The sequence below is a fragment of the Schistocerca piceifrons genome, chromosome X (assembly GCF_021461385.2).
Source record: "Schistocerca piceifrons isolate TAMUIC-IGC-003096 chromosome X, iqSchPice1.1, whole genome shotgun sequence".
In the NCBI taxonomy this organism is placed as follows: domain Eukaryota; kingdom Metazoa; phylum Arthropoda; class Insecta; order Orthoptera; family Acrididae; genus Schistocerca; species Schistocerca piceifrons.
In genome coordinates, this window is record NC_060149.1 from 926,660,494 (window position 1) to 926,682,900 (window position 22,407).

General features: G+C 43.6%; 1 protein-coding gene across 1 annotated transcript in view; it reads left to right on the plus strand.

Moving 5' to 3' along the window:
- The window catches only part of LOC124722785 (outer dynein arm-docking complex subunit 3), a 341,284-nt gene that overhangs the window by 287,952 nt on the left and 30,925 nt on the right, over positions 1–22,407 (plus strand). The window contains exon 9 of the mRNA XM_047247919.1: positions 16,334–16,478. Within this exon, the coding sequence (XP_047103875.1) occupies positions 16,334–16,478 (145 nt within the window). The remainder of the gene's footprint in view (positions 1–16,333; positions 16,479–22,407) is intronic.

Below are 22,407 nucleotides of genomic sequence, written 5' to 3' on the forward strand. Positions count from 1 at the left end.
GCCTCAACCACAACGCCGCGCGACCTGGCGCAGGCGCGTGTCGCGTCCCAGTCGCGTCGCGTCGCAATTTGCGCGTTCCCGTTTGAACCTGTGATGTTACAAAAACACGCGCTGCGCTGCGTCGCGCCACACGCGCTATACGCGTCTCAATTTGCGCCTAGCCTCAGTGATAGCAGACCGAGCGCCACCACACGGCAGGTCTAGAGAGACGTACTAGCACTCGCCCCAGTTGTACAGCCGACGTTCATAGCAATGGTTCACTGACAAATACGCTCTCATTTGCCGAGACGATAGTTAGCATAGCCTTCAGCTACATTTGCTACGACCTAGCAAGGCGCCGTATTCAATTGATAATTAATATTATGTGACGCATGTATCATCAAGAGAGATGTTCTACAATTGTGGATTAAAGTTAAGTATTACTTCATCTACGTACTTTATTTGCACTTCTCAAGATATTGTCCTGTTCCAGACCTCACGCCAGTCAGCGTGTAATTAAACGCGTGCATTTCGGCCTCCTCTAGAAACACAGTGTTGGCTCTTCTGCCAACACTACATATATGACCATAAAAAAGCACATCATCATGAAGCTAACACATAAAGCTGTAAGTAACGCAAAAGTGATTTTCTTTTTACCGTGTTGGTACTGTACAATCGTTTGAGAAAGGTGGCAGGGCGTGGTGGGCCTTTATTTCTGTCTTCGTAGTGTGACGCCGACTGGCCGAAAGCACACAACCGATGTCGACCTCCCCTTCCGAACAAACGAATGAACTCGGTCAGCACTTTGGACGAAACCTGGTCACTGCGCGTTGGCCACGGACTCTACACAATCATGCTGTTGTAAAGTAGCATTGACAGGACGAAATGACCGACTGTTGGCTTCAGATGGGCTCTAAGGATGCTGTGCTTTCTACATCTACATTTACACTCCGCAAGCCACCCGACGATGTGTGGTGGAGGGCACTTTACGTGCCACTGTCATTACCTCCCTTTCCTGTTCCAGTCGCGTATGGTTCGCGGGAAGAACGACTGCCCGAAAGCCTCCGTGCGCGCTCGAATCTCTCTAATTTTACATTCGTGATCTCCTCGGGAGGTATAAGTAGGGGGAAGCAATATATTCGATACCTCATCCAGAAACGCACCCTCTCGAAACCTGGACAGCAAGCTACACCGCGATGCACAGTGCCTCCCTTGCAGAGTCTGCCACTTGAGTTTGCTAAACATCTCCGTAACGCTATCACTCTTACCAAATAACCCTGTGACGAAACGCGCCGCTCTTCTTTGGATCTTCTCTATCTCCTCCGTCAACCCGATCTGTCTCGGATCGCACACTAATGAGCAATACTCAAGTATAGGTCGAACGAGTGTTTTGTAAGCCACCTCCTTTGTTGATGGACTACATTTTCTAAGGACTCTCCCAATGAATCTCAACCTGGTACCCGCCTTACCAACAATTAATTTTATATGATCATTCCACTTCAAATCGTTCCGCACGCATACTCCCAGATATTTTACAGAAGTAACTGCTACCAGTGTTTGCTCCGCTATCATTTAATCATACAATAAAGGATCCTTCTTTCTATGTATTCGCAATACATTACATTTGTCTATGTTAAGGGTCAGTTACCACTCCTGCACCAAGTGCCTATCCGCTGCAGATCTTCCTGCATTTCGCTACAATTTTCTAATGCTGCAACTTCTCTGTATACCACAGCATCATCCGCGAAAAGCCGCATGGAACTTCCGACACTATCTACTAGGTCATTTATATATATATTGTGAAAAGCAGTGGTCCCATAACACTCCCCTGTGGCACGTCAGAGGTTACTTTAACGTCTGTAGACGTCTCTCCATTGAGAACAACATGCTGTGTTCTGTTTGCTAAAAACTCTTCAATCCAACCACACAGCTGGTCTGATATTCCGTAGGATATTACTTTATCAGGCGACAGTGCGGAACTGTATCTAGCGCCTTCCGGAAGTCAAGAAAAATAGCATCTACCTGGGAGCCTGTATCTAATATTTTCTGGGTCTCATGAACAAATAAAGCGAGTTGGGCCTCACTCGATCGCTGTTTCCGGAATCCATGTTGATTGCTACAGAGTAGATTCTGGGTTTCCAGAAACGACATGATACGCGAGCAAAAAGCATGTTCTAAAATTCTACAACAGATCGACGACAGAGATATAGGTCTATAGTTTTGCGCATCTACTCGACGACCCTTCTTGAAGACTGGGTCTACTGTGCTCTTTTCCAATCATTTGGAACCTTCCGTTCCTCTAGAGACTTGCGGTACACGGCTTTTAGAAGGGGGGCAAGTTCTTTCGCGTACTCTGTGTAGAATCGAATTGGTATCCCGTCAGGTCCAGTGGACTTTCCTCTGTTGAGTGATTTCAGTAGCTTTTCTATTCCTTGGACACGTATTTCGAAGTCAGCCATTTTTTCGTTTGTGCGAGGATTTAGAGAAGGAACTGCACTGCGGTCTTCCTCTGTGAAACACGGTGGGTTTTTCCCGTCCCTCACAGTTTTACTCGGCACGTACCTGTCTAAAAGGTATTTTACGATTGCCTTGAACTTTTACCATAAACACTCAACATTGTCACTGTCGGAACAGAAATTTTCGTTTTGATCTGCTAGGTAGTCTGAAATCTGTCTCCTATTTCTCTTGCTAAACAGATAAACCTTCCTCCATTTTTTTATATTCCTATTTACTTCCATATTCAGGGCTGCTGCAACGGCCTTATGATCACTGATTCCCTGTTCTGCGCTTACAGTGTCGAAAAGTTCGGGTCTGTTTGTTATCAGTAGGTCCAAGATGTTATCTCCACGAGTCGGTTCTCTGTCTAATTGCTCGTGGTAATTTTCGGATAGTGCACTCACTATAATGTCACTCGATGCTCTGTCCCTACCACCCGTCCTAAACATCTGACTGTCTCAGTCTATATCTGGTAAATTGAAATCTCCACCTAAGACTATAACACGCTGAGAAAATTTATGTGAAATGTATTCCAGATTTTCTCTCAGTTGTTCTGCCACTAATGCTGCTGAGTCGGGAGGTGGGTAAAAGGAGCTAATTATTAACCTAGCTCGGTTGTTGAGTGTAACCTCCACCCATAATAATTCACAGGAACTATTCACTTCTACTTCACTACAGGATAAATTACTACTACCACCACCGGTTGCATGCAATCTATCCTTTCTAAACACCGTCTGTGCCTTTGTAAAAATTTCGGCAGAATTTATCTCTGGCTTCATCCAGCTTTCCGTACCTATAACGATTTCAGCTTCGGTGCTTTCTATCAGCGCTTGAAGTTCCGGTACTTTACCAATGCAGCTTCGACAGTTTACAATTACAATACCGATTGCTGCTTGGTTCCCGCATGTCCTGACTTTACCCCGCACCCTTTGAGGCTGTTGCCCTTTCTGTACTTGCCCGAGGCCATCTAACCTAAAAAACCGCCCAGTCCACGCCACACAACCCCTGCTACCCGTGTAGCCGCCTGCTGCGTGTAGTGTACTCCTGACGTAGCCAGCGGAACCCGAAACCCCACCACCCTATGGCGGCAGAACCGTCTCAGCCTCTGATTCAGACCCTCCACTCGGCTCTGTACCAAAGGTCCGCAGTCAGTCCTGTCGACGATGCTGCAGATGGTGAGCTCTGCTTTCATCCCCCTAGCGAGACTGGCACTCTTCACCAAATAAGATAGCCGCCGGAAGCCAGAGAGGATTTCCTCCGATCTATAGCGACACACATCATTGGTGCCGACATGAGCGACCACCTGCAGATGGTTGCACCCTGTACCCTTCATGGCATCCGGAAGGACCCTTTCCACATCTGGAATGTCTCCCCCCGGTATGCACACGGAGTGCACATTGGTTTTCTTCCCCTCTCTTCCTGCCATATCTGTAAGGGGCCCCATTACGCGTCTAACGTTGGAGCTCCCAACTACCAGTAAGCCCACCCTCTGCGACCGCCCGGATCTTGAAGACTGAGGGGCAACCTCTGGAACAGGACAAGCAGCCATGTCCGTCCGAAGATCAGTATCAGCCGGAGACAGAGCCTGAAACCGCTTCGTCAGACAAACTGGAGAGGCCGTTCGTTCAGCCCTTCGGAATGTCTTTCGCCCCCTGCCACACCTCGAGACGACCTCCCACTCTACCACGGGTGAGGGGTCAGCCTCAATGTGGGCAGTATCCCGGGCAGCCACAGCCGTAGTCCGAATGGGGGATGCGTGGGACTAGCTGGCTTTGTGAGACTGTGGAGCGTGTAAGGCGAAAAGTAAGTGACGCAGTGTATACAACTGCAAATGTGCTCCAATAGAGGAACAGTGGTATCTGTTCGATGCATCACTCATGCTTCAGAGGAAAGACATCCAAAGTTCGTCGAAAGCAAACAGTACGGTTCTATTCTTATTTATCCCACCTCTATAATGAAAAAAGAAATGTGCTGATCAAACAAAATCTGGGCACAGAATAACGTCACTGTTATTTCCCTGCAACCATAAAGCGCACTATTTGTTATTCTTTTGGTCGTCGCAACTTACGTTTATGGGCTAATAGCGAATTTTGCAGCTTATCATCCATTTCTGTAACTTCGGTAACATATCGAAAGTGTATGCATGTCAACTCAAGTCTTAGACATTGTCTGGACAGAGATTAAATACAAAATAAATGTACAACAGCCTTCAAAATTTTTTATGCATATACATACATACATAATAACATATACAAATACAGAATCTGTATATGCATATATATTAGGGATATCACCTTTCAAGAAACCCTGGGACGGACAACCTCTCGATCATATGGAATGAAGAAAATGCTAATAGTTTACTATAAATATCGTAAGTAATATTACCAATTTACTCTTCTTATAATTTCTAAACTTATCTAAATTTAGTTTTAATATTGTGTTAACACAAAAATAAAAGAGGAAGTTGTCTCCTTTACATTCTTATTTTTAATGTGTGTATTTGTTATTTAAATATGAAATGAAAATTTAAATGAACATTTACAGGCAATGTAGTAACCTCAACTCAAAGTTCAGGTAAAAGTGGGAGATATGGAATCTTGAAGAAAATGTCCATCAGTAACATGATCACTGCTATCTGCTATGTATTTTTGAATACATATTTTGTGTTGCTCTTTGCTGCTTTTAGTAGTCATTCATTGTCCCCCTCCTCCTTCAGAAAATTCAACAACTAACCACAACTTCCAGAGAAGTCCTCTTTTATTTGATGCTTTCTTTCTTCTGACCAGTGGTTCTTCATCATACTGAAGATTCTCTCAGGAAATGCACTCTGGAAATCAAAAAAATTCATTGTACACTCCTGGAAATGGAAAAAAGAACACATTGACACCGGTATGTCAGACCCACCATACTTGCTCCGGACACTGCGAGAGGGCTGTACAAGCAATGATCACACGCACGGCACAGCGGACACACCAGGAACCGCGGTGTTGGCCGTCGAATGGCGTAGCTGCGCAGCATTTGTGCACCGCCGCCGTCAGTGTCAGCCAGTTTGCCGTGGCATACGGAGCTCCATCGCAGTCTTTAACACTGGTAGCATGCCGCGACAGCGTGGACGTGAACCGTATGTGCAGTTGACGGACTTTGAGCGAGGGCGTATAGTGGGCATGCGGGAGGCCGGGTGGACGTACCGCCGAATTGCTCAACACGTGGGGCGTGAGGTCTCCACAGTACATCGATGTTGTCGCCAGTGATCGGCGGAAGGTGCACGTGCCCGTCGACCTGGGACCGGACCCCAGCGACGCACGGATGCACGCCAAGACCGTAGGATCCTACGCAGTGCCGTAGGGGACCGCACCGCCACTTCCCAGCAAATTAGGGACACTTGCTCCTGGGGTATCGGCGAGGACCATTCGCAACCGTCTCCATGAAGCTGGGCTACGGTCCCGCACACCGTTAGGCCGTCTTCCGCTCACGCCCCAACATCGTGCAGCCCGCCTCCAGTGGTGTCGCGACAGGCGTGAATGGAGGGACGAATGGAGACTTGTCGTCTTCAGCGATGAGAGTCGCTTCTGCCTTGGTGCCAATGATGGTCGTATGCGTGTTTGACGCCGTGCAGGTGAGCGCCACAATCAGGACTGCATACGACCGAGGCACACAGGGCCAACACCCGGCATCATGGTGTGGGGAGCGATCTCCTACGCTGGCCGTACACCACTGGTGATCGTCGAGGGGACACTGAATAGTGCACGGTACATCCAAACCGTCATCGAACCCATCGTTCTACCATTCCTAGACCGGCAAGGGAACTTGCTGTTCCAACAGGACAATGCACGTCCGCATGTATCCCGTGCCACCCAACGTGCTCTAGAAGGTGTAAGTCAACTACCCTGGCCAGCAAGATCTCCGGATCTGTCCCCCATTGAGCATGTTTGGGACTGGATGAAGCGTCGTCTCACGCGGTCTGCACGTCCAGCACGAACGCTGGTCCAACTGAGGCGCCAGGTGGAAATGGCATGGCAAGCCGTTCCACAGGACTACATCCAGCATCTCTACGATCGTCTCCATGGGAGAATAGCAGCCTGCATTGCCGCGAAAGGTGGATATACACTGTACTAGTGCCGACATTGTACATGCTCTGTTGCCTGTGTCTATGTGCCTGTGGTTCTGCCAGTGTGATCATGTGATGTATCTGACCCCAGGAATGTGTCAATAAAGTTTCCCCTTCCTGGGACAATGAATTCACGGTGTTCTTATTTCAATTTCCAGGAGTGTATAACTGATCTACATCCAGATTGAGATTCAATTTGCTGGTCACCTTTAAAACTGCCATTGCAAACGAAAATATTCTTATCGCTTAAGTGAAAAACTTGTAGGCAGACTGAATACATTGTTCTCAGAAAAATCATATTTTTGAGAAAAATAATCAATCCAACATGAGAAGAAAGATGGTGAATCATTTCCAAAATTCAGCCTCTGTGATTTTGGTATTTCTTCCAGGATTTCACGAACTTTCTGTTCTAAGAACTTATGTTTTTCCGTGCTCTCTAGCTTGCTTTTAAGGTTCCTTATCATTCTGTCCAACTCAACAGAAGTAATAGAGCTGTTTTCCAATTTTCTAACAGCATTTTCAAACAGGCGCAAAACATGCCTCAGAAAACATAGATAGCATTCTGGAACTGAATGTTCAGTTTCTTCAACATCATGTTTCTCATTTGATGCCAGAAACTGCCAAATCAATCTTGACCAATCTTCCTCGCCCTTTGAAATAAAATAGGACTGGATGGCAGGCCAGCAGTATACAGTTCTGCCAACTGCTGGAGAAAGCAAGAGTCGTCTTCTACAGAGGTACTCAATAAACTCTAAAAATTCTCTCAGGTACTGAACATTGTGTGGAGTTGGGGGAGCGATGCCATGCAGTGCCAGTTAAACAGCCTGTAATTCCAAATGCTTTATTACGGCACCCTGCCCTAGTTCACTACAGGAAGCAGTAGCTCGGCAGTGGCATTCGGCGGCCTCTGCGTGTTGTTGACTCGTAGTGCTGACAGAGCACCGTGCCAGCTGGGTAGTGGCCCGTGATGCAACTGCTTCTGTCAACAGCGACTCCAGCTCTGCGTGACATCAGCTAGCTGCAACTGCGCGTGTTGTAGTGCACCTCACACGTCGCATGCTGTCCAGAGGGTGGCAGGCCAGTGACGTAATGGCAGTGACCCAGTGCCCCCAAGTCGATGGCTGGCGAACTACTTCCCAGGGCTGGTGTTGGCGTGTTGTGGCAGTGGCTGACTTTAGTATAAATGATTAGATAGTTGTTTGTTTCTGAGCTGTGCATGTTTGGGCTTTGCTATACCTTGCAGCATGTACACTAAACATATCAGTGGCTACCGGTGTGGAAAGGCTTAGGGAATCTACTGCTTGGCACTACTGTTTCAAATGTTTTCAGACCATTTCAGGCTGACTCGCCTCGCAACATTGCAAAGGCTGTGTTATATTTTGTAAAGGTTAATACCCGTACTTGCTTCCAGTCGGTGCTGCTACAAATCATTTGCAGATGTGTGCATTTATGACCAAATATCGTCAGTGCAGTACATTGCCCTCTCCTTTAACAATACCCAGTCCCTTGGGGTGTCTTAAACTAAATTATTCTTATACAAACTAGAATGACAAGTTTCCTGGCGGCTGGCCCAGCTGGCTCTAGTCTGCTCTTTACTGAAAATTGTTCTCACCACTACGATTTCTTATGAACTACTTATCCTAAGCTCTGAAAGTTACTTTTTAGCTTAACTTACCTTACATATATAGTTCCCTCTGCTGCCTCATATGTTCTGGGAATCAAGTCCTCCAGGATTTCAATAGTGGCTGGATTCGAACATCGTCTCGTCTTCTGCGTCTAGTACTTGTGAAAAAGGACTGTGCTTAGCAGAGAAAGTGTCGCCTTGGTACTTGGTATGACAAACGTCAAGTTGTTTCTTTCTAGTACTGGTTCTCCTCGTATCGATCCACATGCTGCATTCACGTGTCCACGGAAATTCTCCCCTCCTGCTCGTTAACGATTTTGTCTATGGACTTAGCGCTTTTATTCAAGGCAGTCAGATTTGTGGGTCGTAACGCTTCTGTAGGCTCCCTGGCCAATACAAACGAGGCCGTGAAATTCTCAGATGGAAAGTAGGTCACAATATTGCACATGATGTCCCATTTGCTAGCAGTCCGATCCCTCTAGTTCCATCCTTTTTGATGGTGTGATCTTGCCCTCTTCGTAGCAACTGGTTATTACAGTCACTTCATCGAAGGTATCTTCATTACACAGGGGTTCTCACCCTCTTTCATTACCCTATTTGAACAAACCGTATTTTCACCCCTGTAGCGCTTCTGTAACTCCGCTTGCCGGCAGCGGTGGCCGAGCGGTTCTAGGCACTTCAGTCTGGAACCGCACGCCTGCTACGGTCGCAGGTTCGAATCCTGCCTTGGGCGTGGATGTGTGTGATGTCCTTAGGTTAGTTAGGTTTAAATAGTTCTAAGTTCGAGGGAACTGATGACCTGAGATGTTAAGTCCCATAGTGCTCAGAGCCATTTGAACCATTTTTGTAACTCCACTTTCTCTATTTCCACATGCCCACTCTTGTTCCCTGAAGTTAGGAGTAGCCACTACAGTCCTATCCAGACAAACTTCTTCATCATCCCCCACTTGATGGGGTATGCATGGACTACGTAACATCGGTACTGTGACTGTTTTCCTGCTACCTTTGCTCCATCAGTCCTCGCTTCCACTGTGGCTAGGTTGAAGTAGAAAGGTAGGTTTGCTTGGTTAGATTACTTAATTTGAGTGTAGATTTTTTTTTGCACTTTCCGTAGCCCCTACAGGTACTGATCCAATGTCAATAAGTTCACCCTCGTTGTCCTCGCAAAGTTTCCTGCATGGCTTCTCGCAATTCCGCTACTTCTCTGCATGCTTCCCATATGCTGTTTTCCAAGGACTGCAGCCACTTACCTATTGCTACTTCCCTATCCAATATCTCCGCTTTGGCTGGCACATCTTTACGTTCCAGTCCACTGATTCTTCCACAGTTCCCGCATAGCTCATGGCTTCCCCAGTCAGCTAGTGTAATAACCGAGTACTGTCTAAAACATCTTTATCTAAATTTGCGATCTGTGTTCCGTGCCACACACTTGCTGCCTTGTTTCCTTTTACCCACTGTTTCGTCACTCCCACTGTGTCGTTCATCCTCCTGATGTCCTTCTCGTTAGCTGTCCCGAACACAATTTTCAGAAGTCGACCCCTCGCGTTAGTCCAACCTTTCCGCCTCTTTGTATACGGCATAATCTCCTGAACCTGCATCATCTCGTCTCTCAGTTTCTCATAAGTCCCATTTATCCTCATGCATTCCCTTGTAACTCCTCTGAGTACTTTGTGGCTCTTTGCACGTTACTGGAAATTGTCTAATGCTTCTTCTTCCGTTCTCATCTCTTTCTACATTTTCCATCCGTTAAATACCACCTGTACCACCCAGCAGCTTCTTGCTTCACGACCAGCACTCCCCGTCCCCCCATTCCACGTGCTGGTTGCACAATGCTTTCACTCCAACAGCGACCAGTAGGATGCCTATAGTCTGCATCTTCTCCATCTTGTCTCCTGACGTACCGTACCTGAGGACAGGTATTCCTATTACTCTTTCCTCTCTCTAAAAGTCCCCTGTTGCCCCACAGCAGTTTATGTCGCCTACATTATACGTACACTGTGCTATATATATACCTGAGATACACAAAAACATGAATCTTCTGTCTCCTAGGCCTTAATGGGACGCTCAGCCGAAAATTTATCTTTTCTTCTACTTCGTCCATTTGAACCAAATCTTAAAATCATGTCTCTCATGTAAAGATTGAGGATTTCATTGGTTTTTGAGTTTTGAATTTGTAATGTAATTATGAATTCCTTATTGGAATTTTGAAACACAAAGACTGGACTCGCCCCCAAAGCTTCTTTCAGTTTCTCAAAAATAAGCTGACAATCTTTGAAACTTTGAACCTTTCTTCAGCAATCGCGTTAATGGTCTGGCAATATCCACAAACGTTTTTCAAACGTTTTACAATAACCCCCAATTCTAAGGAAGGATTGTATTTTCTTCGACGATTCAGGTACAGGTAATTCATGTACAGCTGTAACCAACATTGGGTCAATCTTAACCCCATCCTTACTAATTATGTGACCTATTCTAACACAAAATTACGCTTTTCTATACTCAATGTTAAGCTTGTGGCCCTTAATTTCAGGAATATTTCCCTTAGGCGTTGTATATGCTGCTCCCTGTCACTCGCAAAGATGATTATACCATCAAGATACACCATATAGTGATGTGGTTTTAAACCTCTGAGAACCTTGTCCAACACTCTGAATGTCACAACTGCATTTTTCAATCCAAAAGATATCCTCCTGAATTGATAGTGTTCCCATGGTGAAGAAAGTGCCACTTTTAGCTGAGGGTAGCCACTCTTGAAGTCCACTGTTGGAAAATATCAATGGTTTCTATTCTGTTCACCAATGGCTAGACATCTGTTGCAGTTTTGGCATTCAGGTGTCAATAATCACAACAAAACCTGTATTTTCATGATTCATCTGCTGACTTTTTGGGCACAACAACAATCCTGGCCCTGCAGGGACTATTACTTTCCCCAGTAATCCCATCCTTCTGCTGGTGATCGACGAATTCCTCGACAATCGGCTGGAAGTACTTCGGTATTCTATATGGTTTGCAGTAAATCGGTGATTTATTCTTCCTCAGTATTCAGTGCAGCATAATAAGTGTTGCTGGCCACAGCCCTTTTGGAAATATCAAATTCTTGAATTCCAACAGTAATTCTTCCACTTGTTCCTTATCACTCCCCTGTAGGTGCTTCACTCTCTCTCGCAATGCAGTTTCAGTTAAGTTTGGGATTGTTCGTGGCCAATCCTCTCGTGTCCCACTCTTCCTCCTCCAGGATATCCACATTGGTGATTAAGAACCCCTTTGTTAACCTTAAATCCTTGGTTCTGAAATTAACCACAAGCACAGGAACCATTTTTCCCCACTTACCTCTTGTACGTGTACACTTCTTTCTACGAAATGATGTGTCTGAACCAATGCTTCATTTACTTTCAACAGTTGCATCACACACAAGATTCCTACTGTTAAATTAGTAATAAATACAACTCCAGCCCTTACTTACACGTGACACAATTTATACACGTTGTCTGAACTGATATTTATCCCCCTCTCCACACGATTTATACTGTGGTGGGTTCCATGGATTATGTTCCACCATATCCCTGCTGGCAACCGACACATGAGCCTCTGTGTCCAACAACATCCTGCAATTCTTCTTTCCCACTTTCCTTCCACCACACACTTCACCTCTCTTTACGACTTCGTAGCAACTAATTTTAATGGGAATGCCTATAGGCGGACCTTGGGTTCCCTTTGGCTGTTAACGCCTGCCTCTTTCCTGGTTCCCTATCTCTTTAACTACCGCTACCATTATGCTGACCGCTGCCTCCATTCCACTGTCCCGTGGCTGGTGACATTTCTTCCACACATGTCCCATCTGTCGCCACCTGTAACGCCTTATATTGACTGAAAACACTGTCTGTCTAACTTGTTGTCCAGTCAACATGTCAGTTTCCTCACCTTAAAATCTGACAACTTTGCGTAAATCAGTTGGGAACCCTGCCTGTATTCCCTTGACATTTACGAAGGCGACCCTCTTAAAAATGCGTTAATCTGCCTTTTGTAAAGTTACTTCATTGACCACAGCATTCTGTCCCACCTCGTACGTTCAACCCTTATCCTTGTCCTTATCCTTAGCGCATCCCAAAATTATTGCATCGATTCTCTTTGCGTCTTTGTTACCAAGTCCAGCTGTTCTCTAAAATGTTCGGTACTTTCCTGCTTGCGACACCTTTTGACTAACTCCCTTTCAATTTCTTCAAATGTTTCATTTCCCTCAAGGCCTCCATATAAACCCCATAAGCTTCTGCTTCCCCAGTTAATTTTTTTATTTTTCTACCCTCAAAACTTCCTCATCAGACCATCCTTTCATCTCTACCAAATCCCTAAGATCCTCTACAAATGTTTGCATTTCCTCAGTTGACTTACAAGAGAAAGGAGCGGGTGATAAATTTGTATTTTGTTGTGGTGACTACGCTTCTAGTAGACCATTCAACTCCCTATTAACCACTCTTAATTCTGCTGTATAGTACTGCCTCTGGCTCTGTTACTCCTTGCATCTCTCACAATGCCGAAGTCCTGCGCATCTCGGTACTCATTTTAGATCACCAGCAATTACAAAACACAACATAAAATATATCAACTTAATTCTTGCGTCTAATCATCAGCCATTTTGATTCCTGGCACTGTCTAGCCATGAGCCCGTAATGCTTACACATGGAACATACTACGGGCTAGTGATTCTGTACTAGGTGCTGAATGACTTTCTAGGGCACACTGCGTGTATCTGACAGGTACTAGCCAAGCATGTCCCCCATTGCATCTGAAGGGTGACAAATACACCAGCTCCTTACTTTTAACAAAAAGCACTGTAACCAAACTTATTTGATATGACAAAGACACTTTGACGACAACAATTAAGTTTCTTGACTCACTGTACCATAGGCTATAGATTCAGACATTGTGCTAAAAATGCGAGGCCAGTACTCTGACACTAGCTGTAAGCGGCTGGTGGAGGTGGGCTGGGGGAGGGACGCCATGTTGCACCAGTTAAACAGTCTCTAATTCCAAATACTTTATTACAGCATTCCATATGGCGACCAAGCGAACAGCCTCATGGTGATAGAGCTGCTATACTAACAGTGACTTTAGTATTGGAGAATGCGGGGCAGAATGGGATAGCGAGGCACAAACGGGACTGTACTGTTTTCTCGACTGGAGAAATCTGAATCCTATTCTAGTGACTTGCAACTATGTCTCTAAATGGAAGGAGGTGCGACAGCTCCTTTTTCTTAGTTTGGGGTGCGGCTTGTAAGTCAACGATTGCCAGTGACGTTTACAGTTGTGTTTTCGTATCTTTTAGTGAATCTAAACGCAAGATAAGTGGTTAATTCTTAATTGTACGCCCTTGAATAACATGTAATCTTAAAGGGCATGCCATTCGCAGTACGTTAGTTAAATCCATCAGTTATTATGCTCCATAAGAGAGTTGTCAACCTGAAATGTGCTGTTGGGGTGGAACAGGACAGGGCAGAGTAGGATACTGTCCTGCTCTGCCGGTAGATTTCAGAGCATGTATTTATTTCTTCCCTTGCTTTTCCAGATGGTGTGAACTTAAATTAGAAAGACTGACAGACAGCAATTGGATATTAAGTTAATGGAGATGGCAGTTTCAGTCGTTTTATCTTCTGAAATGGGAGTTTTAAAAGCATCTAAGGAGTTTAACGTACCGAAATCTACGGTAGAAACATCCGTTCGTAAAGCTAAGAGTAATCAAAACTACTGAATTGACAGATAATTAAAAATGTGTTCACTGTAGAACAGTGATGACTTACCTGAAGGCAATGACTTACCTGAAGGCAATGGACAGCAAACTATTTACTCCAACTTTGAAACATCTCATTGTCAGGTCATTAACCTATGAGCTAGCTAAAAGAAAATATGGTTTACCACACAGATTTGACAAAGAAACGTATCTAGCTGGGCACAGCTACGTTATAGGATTTATTACTAGGCATCCTATGTTGTGTGTTCACAAGCCAGAAAATACAACTGGTGCAAGAGCGATACGACTCAATAAAGTAACTTGGTAGTAAGCATTAAAAACAATTGCACATTTGTGAAAATTACATTAAAATACTTTCTTATTGTTCACTTTTTTTAAAAATTACGTATTCCTGAGCCTAAATGATTCATTCGTCATTGTCTTAGTTTTAAGATGATATCCCTAACAATTTCATTGTTTATGCAATGATTTCGAAAAAAATCTCTTTATCCCACTCTGCCCAGTGGGTGGGGAAGAATGGGAAATCTCCAAGTATTTCTTTGAAAAGTGCCAAAATACATAACATGTAGTTTTAAGACACCAAGAACGCCTGAAGATGGCAAGAAGTCGGCTTGCCCAAATCTCGCGCCTTTTGGACGACGCTACCTGGTTGAATACCCGAGAAATTTTCAAGATTTCTGTACGCCGGGAAAACCTCAGATCACACATAGTTTTAAGTGATTTTCAGCGGAGATAGGTTATACAACTAGGTGATTTTTTATAACTTTAAGAAGTGTTTTATTGTGCTATTTCTTTTATAAACACTGTTAAACTTGAAGTGGCCCGTACCGTACCGATCTCTCCTTAATGGCTAAGGTATTTATACTCTTCCGAGCTGCGCTTATTTAGTCTTTGCTATGCCTTGTTGCACATACGCTGAACACTTCAGCGGCCGCCGGTGGGGAAAGGCTTAGGGCATCTACCGTTTAGGTACTGCTGTGTCAACTGTTTCCACACCCCGCCATGCCAACTGGCCTCGCAACATTGTGAAGACTGTATAAAGCGCAACATGTGTTCTTGCCTGTTGCTGGTGCTGTTGCAATTCACTTGCAACTTAGCACATTTATGAACAAATATGGTTGGTGCATTACAAATGCAAGTAAGGGTACAGTATACACATTGAAACAACTTACTGATATCCACACATTCAAAAGGAAATGAACCGCTGGCCAGTGAGCGTCTTTTACAATATTCTCAGTGCTTTTATGCTATGGAAGGAACGTAATCCAGGGTGTAAAACAAATATTCTTTACAAAGAAGAATATATTTTTACGAAATAGGAAGACTCCTAATCTTTCCTTACACTGAACATAAGAAGAAGCTGCTACAAAATGAACAACCAGCGACCATTGTTCAAAGAATACAAACAAGGATTTCTTCAACATAGAGCTCCAGTACAAAAATGAAAACTCCAAACATGCCAGATGCAAATTCTGTCCACGAAGTTATAACAGAGAAACCTCTATAACATGCTCAAATTGTAACAAGCATGTCTGCATAGCTCATGTTACATGCTACTGCTGAAATTGTGGTGTGTAATAAATTGTCTATATTGACATTTAGCTGAGGCAACAAACACTTGAGAAACTATGGCTATTACCATTTTCCTTGTTATTAACAATTTCTGTTTTGTTCAGTTTCAAAATAAGAGCATAAAAATAGTTTTTCACCTCATTAATATAATTTATAGCATTTAGTACTGTAATATTTATTTTATGGCAAAAAACACCCTATTCATTTTAGCACAAAAACAGAGAATTTACTAATTATTGTTATTGGAATTTTAAATGTAAGTCAGTTGACAATTTTCTATTTTGTTCATCTTCAGACTAGGTAAAAACTAATTTGTGTTACATTCTATTGACAGCCAGGGGCTTCCAATGAAGTGTGTAACAAAAGTATTTGCCTCTTTTTATACATGATGTACTTTATTGTTTGCTTGTAATGCTGAAAATGTGTTAATTCTGTTGCACACTGAACCTAAATTTGAAGTTATAATAACTTTCAGTAATTTATTACTATTATGTCCTTAAATAGCGGTTGAGTCACTATGACCTTAAAGAGCATATGTATATTGTTTTTTGTTTGTTTTTTTTCAAAAAGGAGCAGAGTTAATTAGTGCTGTTATGACCACAGACTTGTGCTAGTTATTGGGCACAAAAAAGCAAGCATATGTATTACATAAGGAGTGTTTATGGAAATTAATACTTTTTTCATTTCTTCTCAACATTATTTTTATTTTATTAAACGCTATAATGTACAGAAGACTGAGACTGAAGCTTAAGTTGACTCTTCGATATGAAAACGTTTTGTAACTGACAAACTGAAACAAATGTTACAGGAATATGGAAGAAGTTGAGAATCTCAAACAGTTAATAGAGATGCAGAACAAAAGAAAAGAAAAATTAGATGAGCAAATAAAAAGGATAACTCAGCAACTACTTGAAATAAATGAAATACTGTTCGGGTTTTGTCTGAAGCTTCAGGTATGTCAAAACAGCTTATTTTAATTAACTAAATTCAAATACAATATTTGGTTATTGTTTAACGTGTGGAAGTACTAGTATTACAATGATGTTGTGGAGTCTGTCCTTTATGCTTGTTCCACTCAATAATTATTGAATAATTTTCTGGGGTAACTATACAATTAGTATGAAATTCTTGATTGGACAAAAGCACAGCTCCTACTATTCAATAGACGAATTTTTATTTAAAAGCGGATAGCATGTAAAAAAATACCTAGTTCTGAAGCGCGTTTGCACGAGTAGGATTGAAAGATTTTCGAGGGATAATGCAACACTCTTTTTTCTCGGACAATTTAGGCTGAAAAAATTGTAAAATTTGTTGTGGAATATCGTGGAATATTCTTGCTTCAGCCCCTATAATTTCATGAAGTTTTCATTAGTGGCGACGCTATACGCAGCCTTCAAAATGGCGTCTGTAACGGAGATGCGTTCCGAGAAGAGAGCTGTCATTGAGTTTCTCGTGGCGGAAAACCAGAGCATTACACATATTGGTAGGCGTTCACAGAATGTCTACGGAGACCTGGCGTGATCAAAAGCTCGGTGAGTCGTTGGGAGAGGCGTCTGTCATCATGGCAGCTACGTCGCGCAAAACGTGTCCGATCTGTCGCGTGCCGGCCGACTGCACAGAGCTGTGATTCCTGCAATGTTGGAACGTGCGGATACTCTCATTCGAGGTGCTCGATGGATCACAGTCAAACACCTCGCTGCTCAGCTGGACGTCTCTGTTGGTAGTGCTGATACACTCGTCTATCAGTTGGGGTACTGGAATGTTTGTTTCTCTCTGCCTAACGTAAGACCGTAAATAGCAACGAAGGACCATCTGTGCGGAATTCCTTGTGCGCTACGAGGATGATCGTGACAATTTTTTGTCGAAAATCGTCACAGGCAATAAAATATGGGTTCATCACTTCGAACCCGAAAAAAGCGGCAATCCGTGAAGTGGAGCCACACCATCTATCCTCCAAAGAAAAAGTCGAAAATCACAACCTCAGCCAGTAAAATCGTGGCGGTGGTTTTCTGGGACTCTGAAGAGGCTACTTTCTTTGATATACTCCCTCTTGGTGCAACGATCAACTCTAAAGTGCACTGTGTTACGCTCAGGAAATTGAAGAAACGACTTCAGCGTGTTCGTCGCAACAAAAATTCAAACGAACTTCTCCTTCTTCATGGCAACAACATTAGTATGCGCACCCGATAGGAGCTCACCCACGGGAAGCAGTATGTGAACGATGTGGACGTAATTGATACAGCAAGAGGTTTGGCTCCGCCACCGACCAGTACAATGGCACGATGCGGGCATAGGTGCCCCCCCCCCCCCCCCCCCCCCCAGTAAAATGGCGTTAGGCGGTCACATTGTACTGAGGTTATATCAAAAATAGGGTTTTCTAGGCAAAGGACTGGAGAATAATGTGGTGTATTGGAATCCTGAATAAAACCAACCTGCGTTCAGAAAAAAAGTTTTTCATTATTTGTTGAACACTACTCGTAAATGTTCATTAATGTTAAAACTAATTGTGAATACATAGCTTATAAACTGACTCGTTCCAGATCATTTCAATAAAAATATCTTTCAGGTTATCTATGGGACATGTAACCAACCAACTAAATTTAATTACAAACTTTTTTATATTTTCGCTGGAAACAGTATATTGCCACTTTTCAGCTAAGAGCATTTAGAAAAAGATACAAGAATACCTTTAAATAATGATAAAACACATACACGTTCTGTAATTATTAAAAAGGTGGCCGTTTATTGAACTTCTCAAAAATGATTTTTGTCTTTTAATATACCAATAATTATTTATTTGTTGCTTATTTAGCCCAAGCAATTAGGGCCTTAAGGCCTCTCTTAGATCTGACTAGGAACAACACACACCAAAGATATTAAAAAACATTTCCAATAACAATAATAATAGTAGTAGTAAATGTCATTTAGAATGATACAGATTAGCTTAGCATATTTGAAGCCACGTTTTGTATTACCAGAAGCAGGATGGGTAAGGGGAAGAGGAGAAGATTGAAATGACAGTGACAGTGGCTTTTAGGAAAGAACAGAATATAAACAGAGAGCTCTGCCCACAAGAGGTAGGGGAAAGTTGTGGGGGAGGGGGTCTGACGAGAGGAGCTGCACAGAACTTGGAAGAGATAGCTATTATGATAGAAGGTGAACCATTAGCTGTCTTTTCAAGTTTGGAAGGAATTTAATTTCTCGGATATTTTGAGGAAGATTGTCCCAAAAATTGGTTCCAGATACAGCAAATGATTTAGATGACGCATCAGTATTATGGTGTCATTATAATGAAAACGAACCATCTTACTTCACTGCACTTAGTTACAGTCCGCAGCTCGTGGTCGTGCGGTAGCGTTCTCGCTTCCCGCGCCCGGGTTCCCGGGTTCGATTCCCGGCGGGGTCAGGGATTTTCTCTGCCTCGTGATGACTGGTTGTTGTGTGATGTCCTTAGGTTAGTTAGGTTTAAGTAGTTCTAAGTTCTAGGGGACTGATGACCATAGATGTTAAGTCCCATAGTGCTCAGAGCCATTTGAACCATTTGAACTTAGTTGCAGACCTGCTCTAGGAGAAGGAAAATTGGGAGTTGGAGGGTTAAGTGTAGTGGTAATGGAGTTGATGGACTGGTATGTGACCGCGTGTAGATCAGGAGATTAAATGGTGGAAGACAGTGAATTTAAGGTAGGGGTGACTGTGACTGGTTTCAGGCCACGATTATGAGGAGAAAAGAACAGGATAAGGTGGGAAAGGAGACAGGAACCCGATGTAAGAAGAAATAGTGACGAATTAAGGATAAATATCAGAGTGGATCCTTTGTCTTGGAAGGAGTGGTTCTTGATGCTGCGTTGGAAGAGTATATGGAGAGTATGCGAATGTAGGATCAGTGGGACTGGCTTGGTAGCATACCACGATTGGAACGGAAAGGGTTGTTGGAGGCAAGGTAACAGGATGTACAGAGATTTTCAGTGTGGATGAACTGTGAGGGAAATTTGATGGGTCTGTGAAGGATTCGTGTAAGGGAGGGTAAGAGGATTCATTAAGCCAGCCATTCAAGGATATGGAGGGTCTGATAGAAACAGGGTAAAGTAGCTATCCAGACGACATTGACATAAGAAAGAATGGGTCAGATCAAGGTTTTGTAGATGTGCAAAATGGCTGAAGGATGCAATCCCCATTTGTGGCAAGTTTGTAGCTATGGTTTATTTTGGACTTTCTATTGGATGGTTAGGAAGTGGGTTTCCACGTTAGTTTATGGCCAAGTATCAGTTCGAGGCATTTTAGTGTATTAGGTAATTAGATAGGACGATAACGAATTGTTAGTTACGGAAATCATGGAGACAGAACCTGCAGATGGTTCGTCCTATAATTATTGACTGGATGTTGGAAGAGTTTATCTTGAGGATTCATAGATTGCACAAGTAGATTATTTGGTTAATATAAGATAGGAGGGATTGTTGGGACCTTTTTAGCATAGGGTAGAGAGCTAGAAAACTATTGCCACCAATGGGCTGTAAGACGGAATAGTACAAATGGCTTAAGCGTACTTGTAGAGGATATACAGTAGAGGTGAGAGAACAGAGCCTTGAGGTACAAATGTAGCAGGCTGTAAGGTATGGCGATTAGCAACAGTAATGGTGACAAAGGGTAAGAGTTCAAACAAAAAAGATACAACAAAGTGGATGCAGTTAAGTGGAAGTGTATATACCTGGAGCCTGAAGAGGAAACCAGAATGCCCTTGCAAGTTTTTGGGCTTCCTTCAGGTCAAGGACAAAAAAAAAAAGAACTGTGAATTTTCTTGTATAAGTTGATGTTATAGGAGATGAGCGAGATACAGAAGTTGACATTTTAAAATACTGTACATTTTATTCTGACAAAGCATTAAACTTGTTTGTACGACAGGCGTCCATTAAGTAACGCAACACATTTTTTTTCTGAAAGCAGTTTGGTTTTATTCAGGACTCCAATACACCACATTATTGCCCATTCTTTGGGCTACAAAATCCTACTTTTCAACGTAATCTCTGTTCATTACGACAGCCTTACACCACCTTAGTGGGAGGACCTGTATGCTCACACGGTACCACTCAACTGGTCGACGTCGGAGCCAGCGTCTTGCTGCATCAATAACCTCGTCATCTTTCATTTACTGCTTCCCGTGCAGTGCAACAGATGGATGTGTGATCTGGGCTGTAGAGTGGATGTGGAAGAACGGACCACAGAAGTTTTGTGAGCTGCTTTCGGGTGCGCGGACTTCTGTGTGGCCTCGGTTTGCCACTGAGAAGTTCGTTTGCACTTTTGAGGCGACGAACGCGTGGAAGGCATACCAACATTGAAGCAGTCACAGCTGTGAGCGGCCGGCCGGCGCGCGGGACATTGGACAGGTTTGCGCGACCTTTTTGCAATGATGACACACGCCTCGCCCAACGACTCAGCGTGCTTTTGTCCACTGCCAAGTGTCTGCAGACATTCTGCAGTCGCTTATGAATATCTGCGACGCTCTGGTTTTTCGACAATGACAGCTCTCTACTTGGGACGCACCTCCGTTACAGACGCCATTTTGAAGGTATGAGAGCGCCATGCACTATCGGAACTTCAAGAAACCATACCGGCTAAAGCGGAAATATTCCACTACGTCTCACAGTAAATTCTGTTCCATAATGGTGTGGCCTGTGTTTACATGGAATTGACTGGGTCCAATGGTCCAACCAAACCAGACTTTGACTACAAATGGTTATGTGCGGCTACTTTGAGACCATTTGCAGCCGTTCGTGGACTTCGTGGCCGAGAAAAAAAAGTGTTGCATTAGTTATTGGACGCACCTCGTATTACTGACTCGCATTATTACAACATTTAATCAATCAGTGTGACATTTGTAGAAATACATATTTTTGTCTTTGGATTGGTTGGCTTTGTTATGTACTCCTTTCAGAGAGAATTCTAAATCTACTGCCTTATCCGACAAATGTAGCTTCGTGCCCTGACGGCGTGATCTGCGCTGCCAATGATGTCTCGTGTGCGAAACACTAAGAGGGACAACGTCGAATGAATCTGACTAAGCCACGCTTTTCCAGTCATCTAGGGTGCAACCGATATGGTCACGAGCCCTCGCTGCAGCCCGTGTCCCGCTGTTAGCAAAGATGCGTCCGTTTCCTACTGATAGCTCATTAACGCCTAATTTCACCGCACTATGCTGCCGGATTGTTCGTAGAACGCCCCACATTGACTTCTTAGGCTATTTCACGCAGTGTTGCTTGTCTGTTAGCAGTGACAACTCTACGCATACGCCGCCGTCGTTAAGAGAAGGCTGTCGGCCACCACGTCGTCCGTGGTGAGAGGTAATGCCTGAAATATAGTGTTGTCGGCACACTCTTGACACTGTGGATCTTGGAATACTGAATGCCCGATCGATTTACCATCCCGCTTTCAGAGTCCGTTATTCCCGTCGTGCTGCCATAATCACGTCGGAAGCCTTTCCACCTGAGTACAAAAGATAGCTCCGCCTGTGCACTGCCCTTTTATACCTTGTGTACGTAATACTAAAGCCATATGTATATTTTCATGTAGCTATCCCATGATTTTTGTCATCTCACTGCATAATGCTTGAAAGCGTGCATATAAACTCGAATCTCTGATACTAAAAGACTGAAATACCAATGAGAAGTACCTGATCTAAAAGTAACCTGGAATTTTCTCCTACAAACCATCGAAAAAAGAGCCCATAGTAGAACAAATCTACTAAAATTGCTAAACCGCAGAACATGCGGGCTAAATCGCACAGTCGTGTTCCATATACAGGGTGTTACAAAAAGGTACGGCCAAACTTTCAGGAAACATTCCTCACACACAAAGAAATAAAATATGTTACATGGACATGTGTCCGGA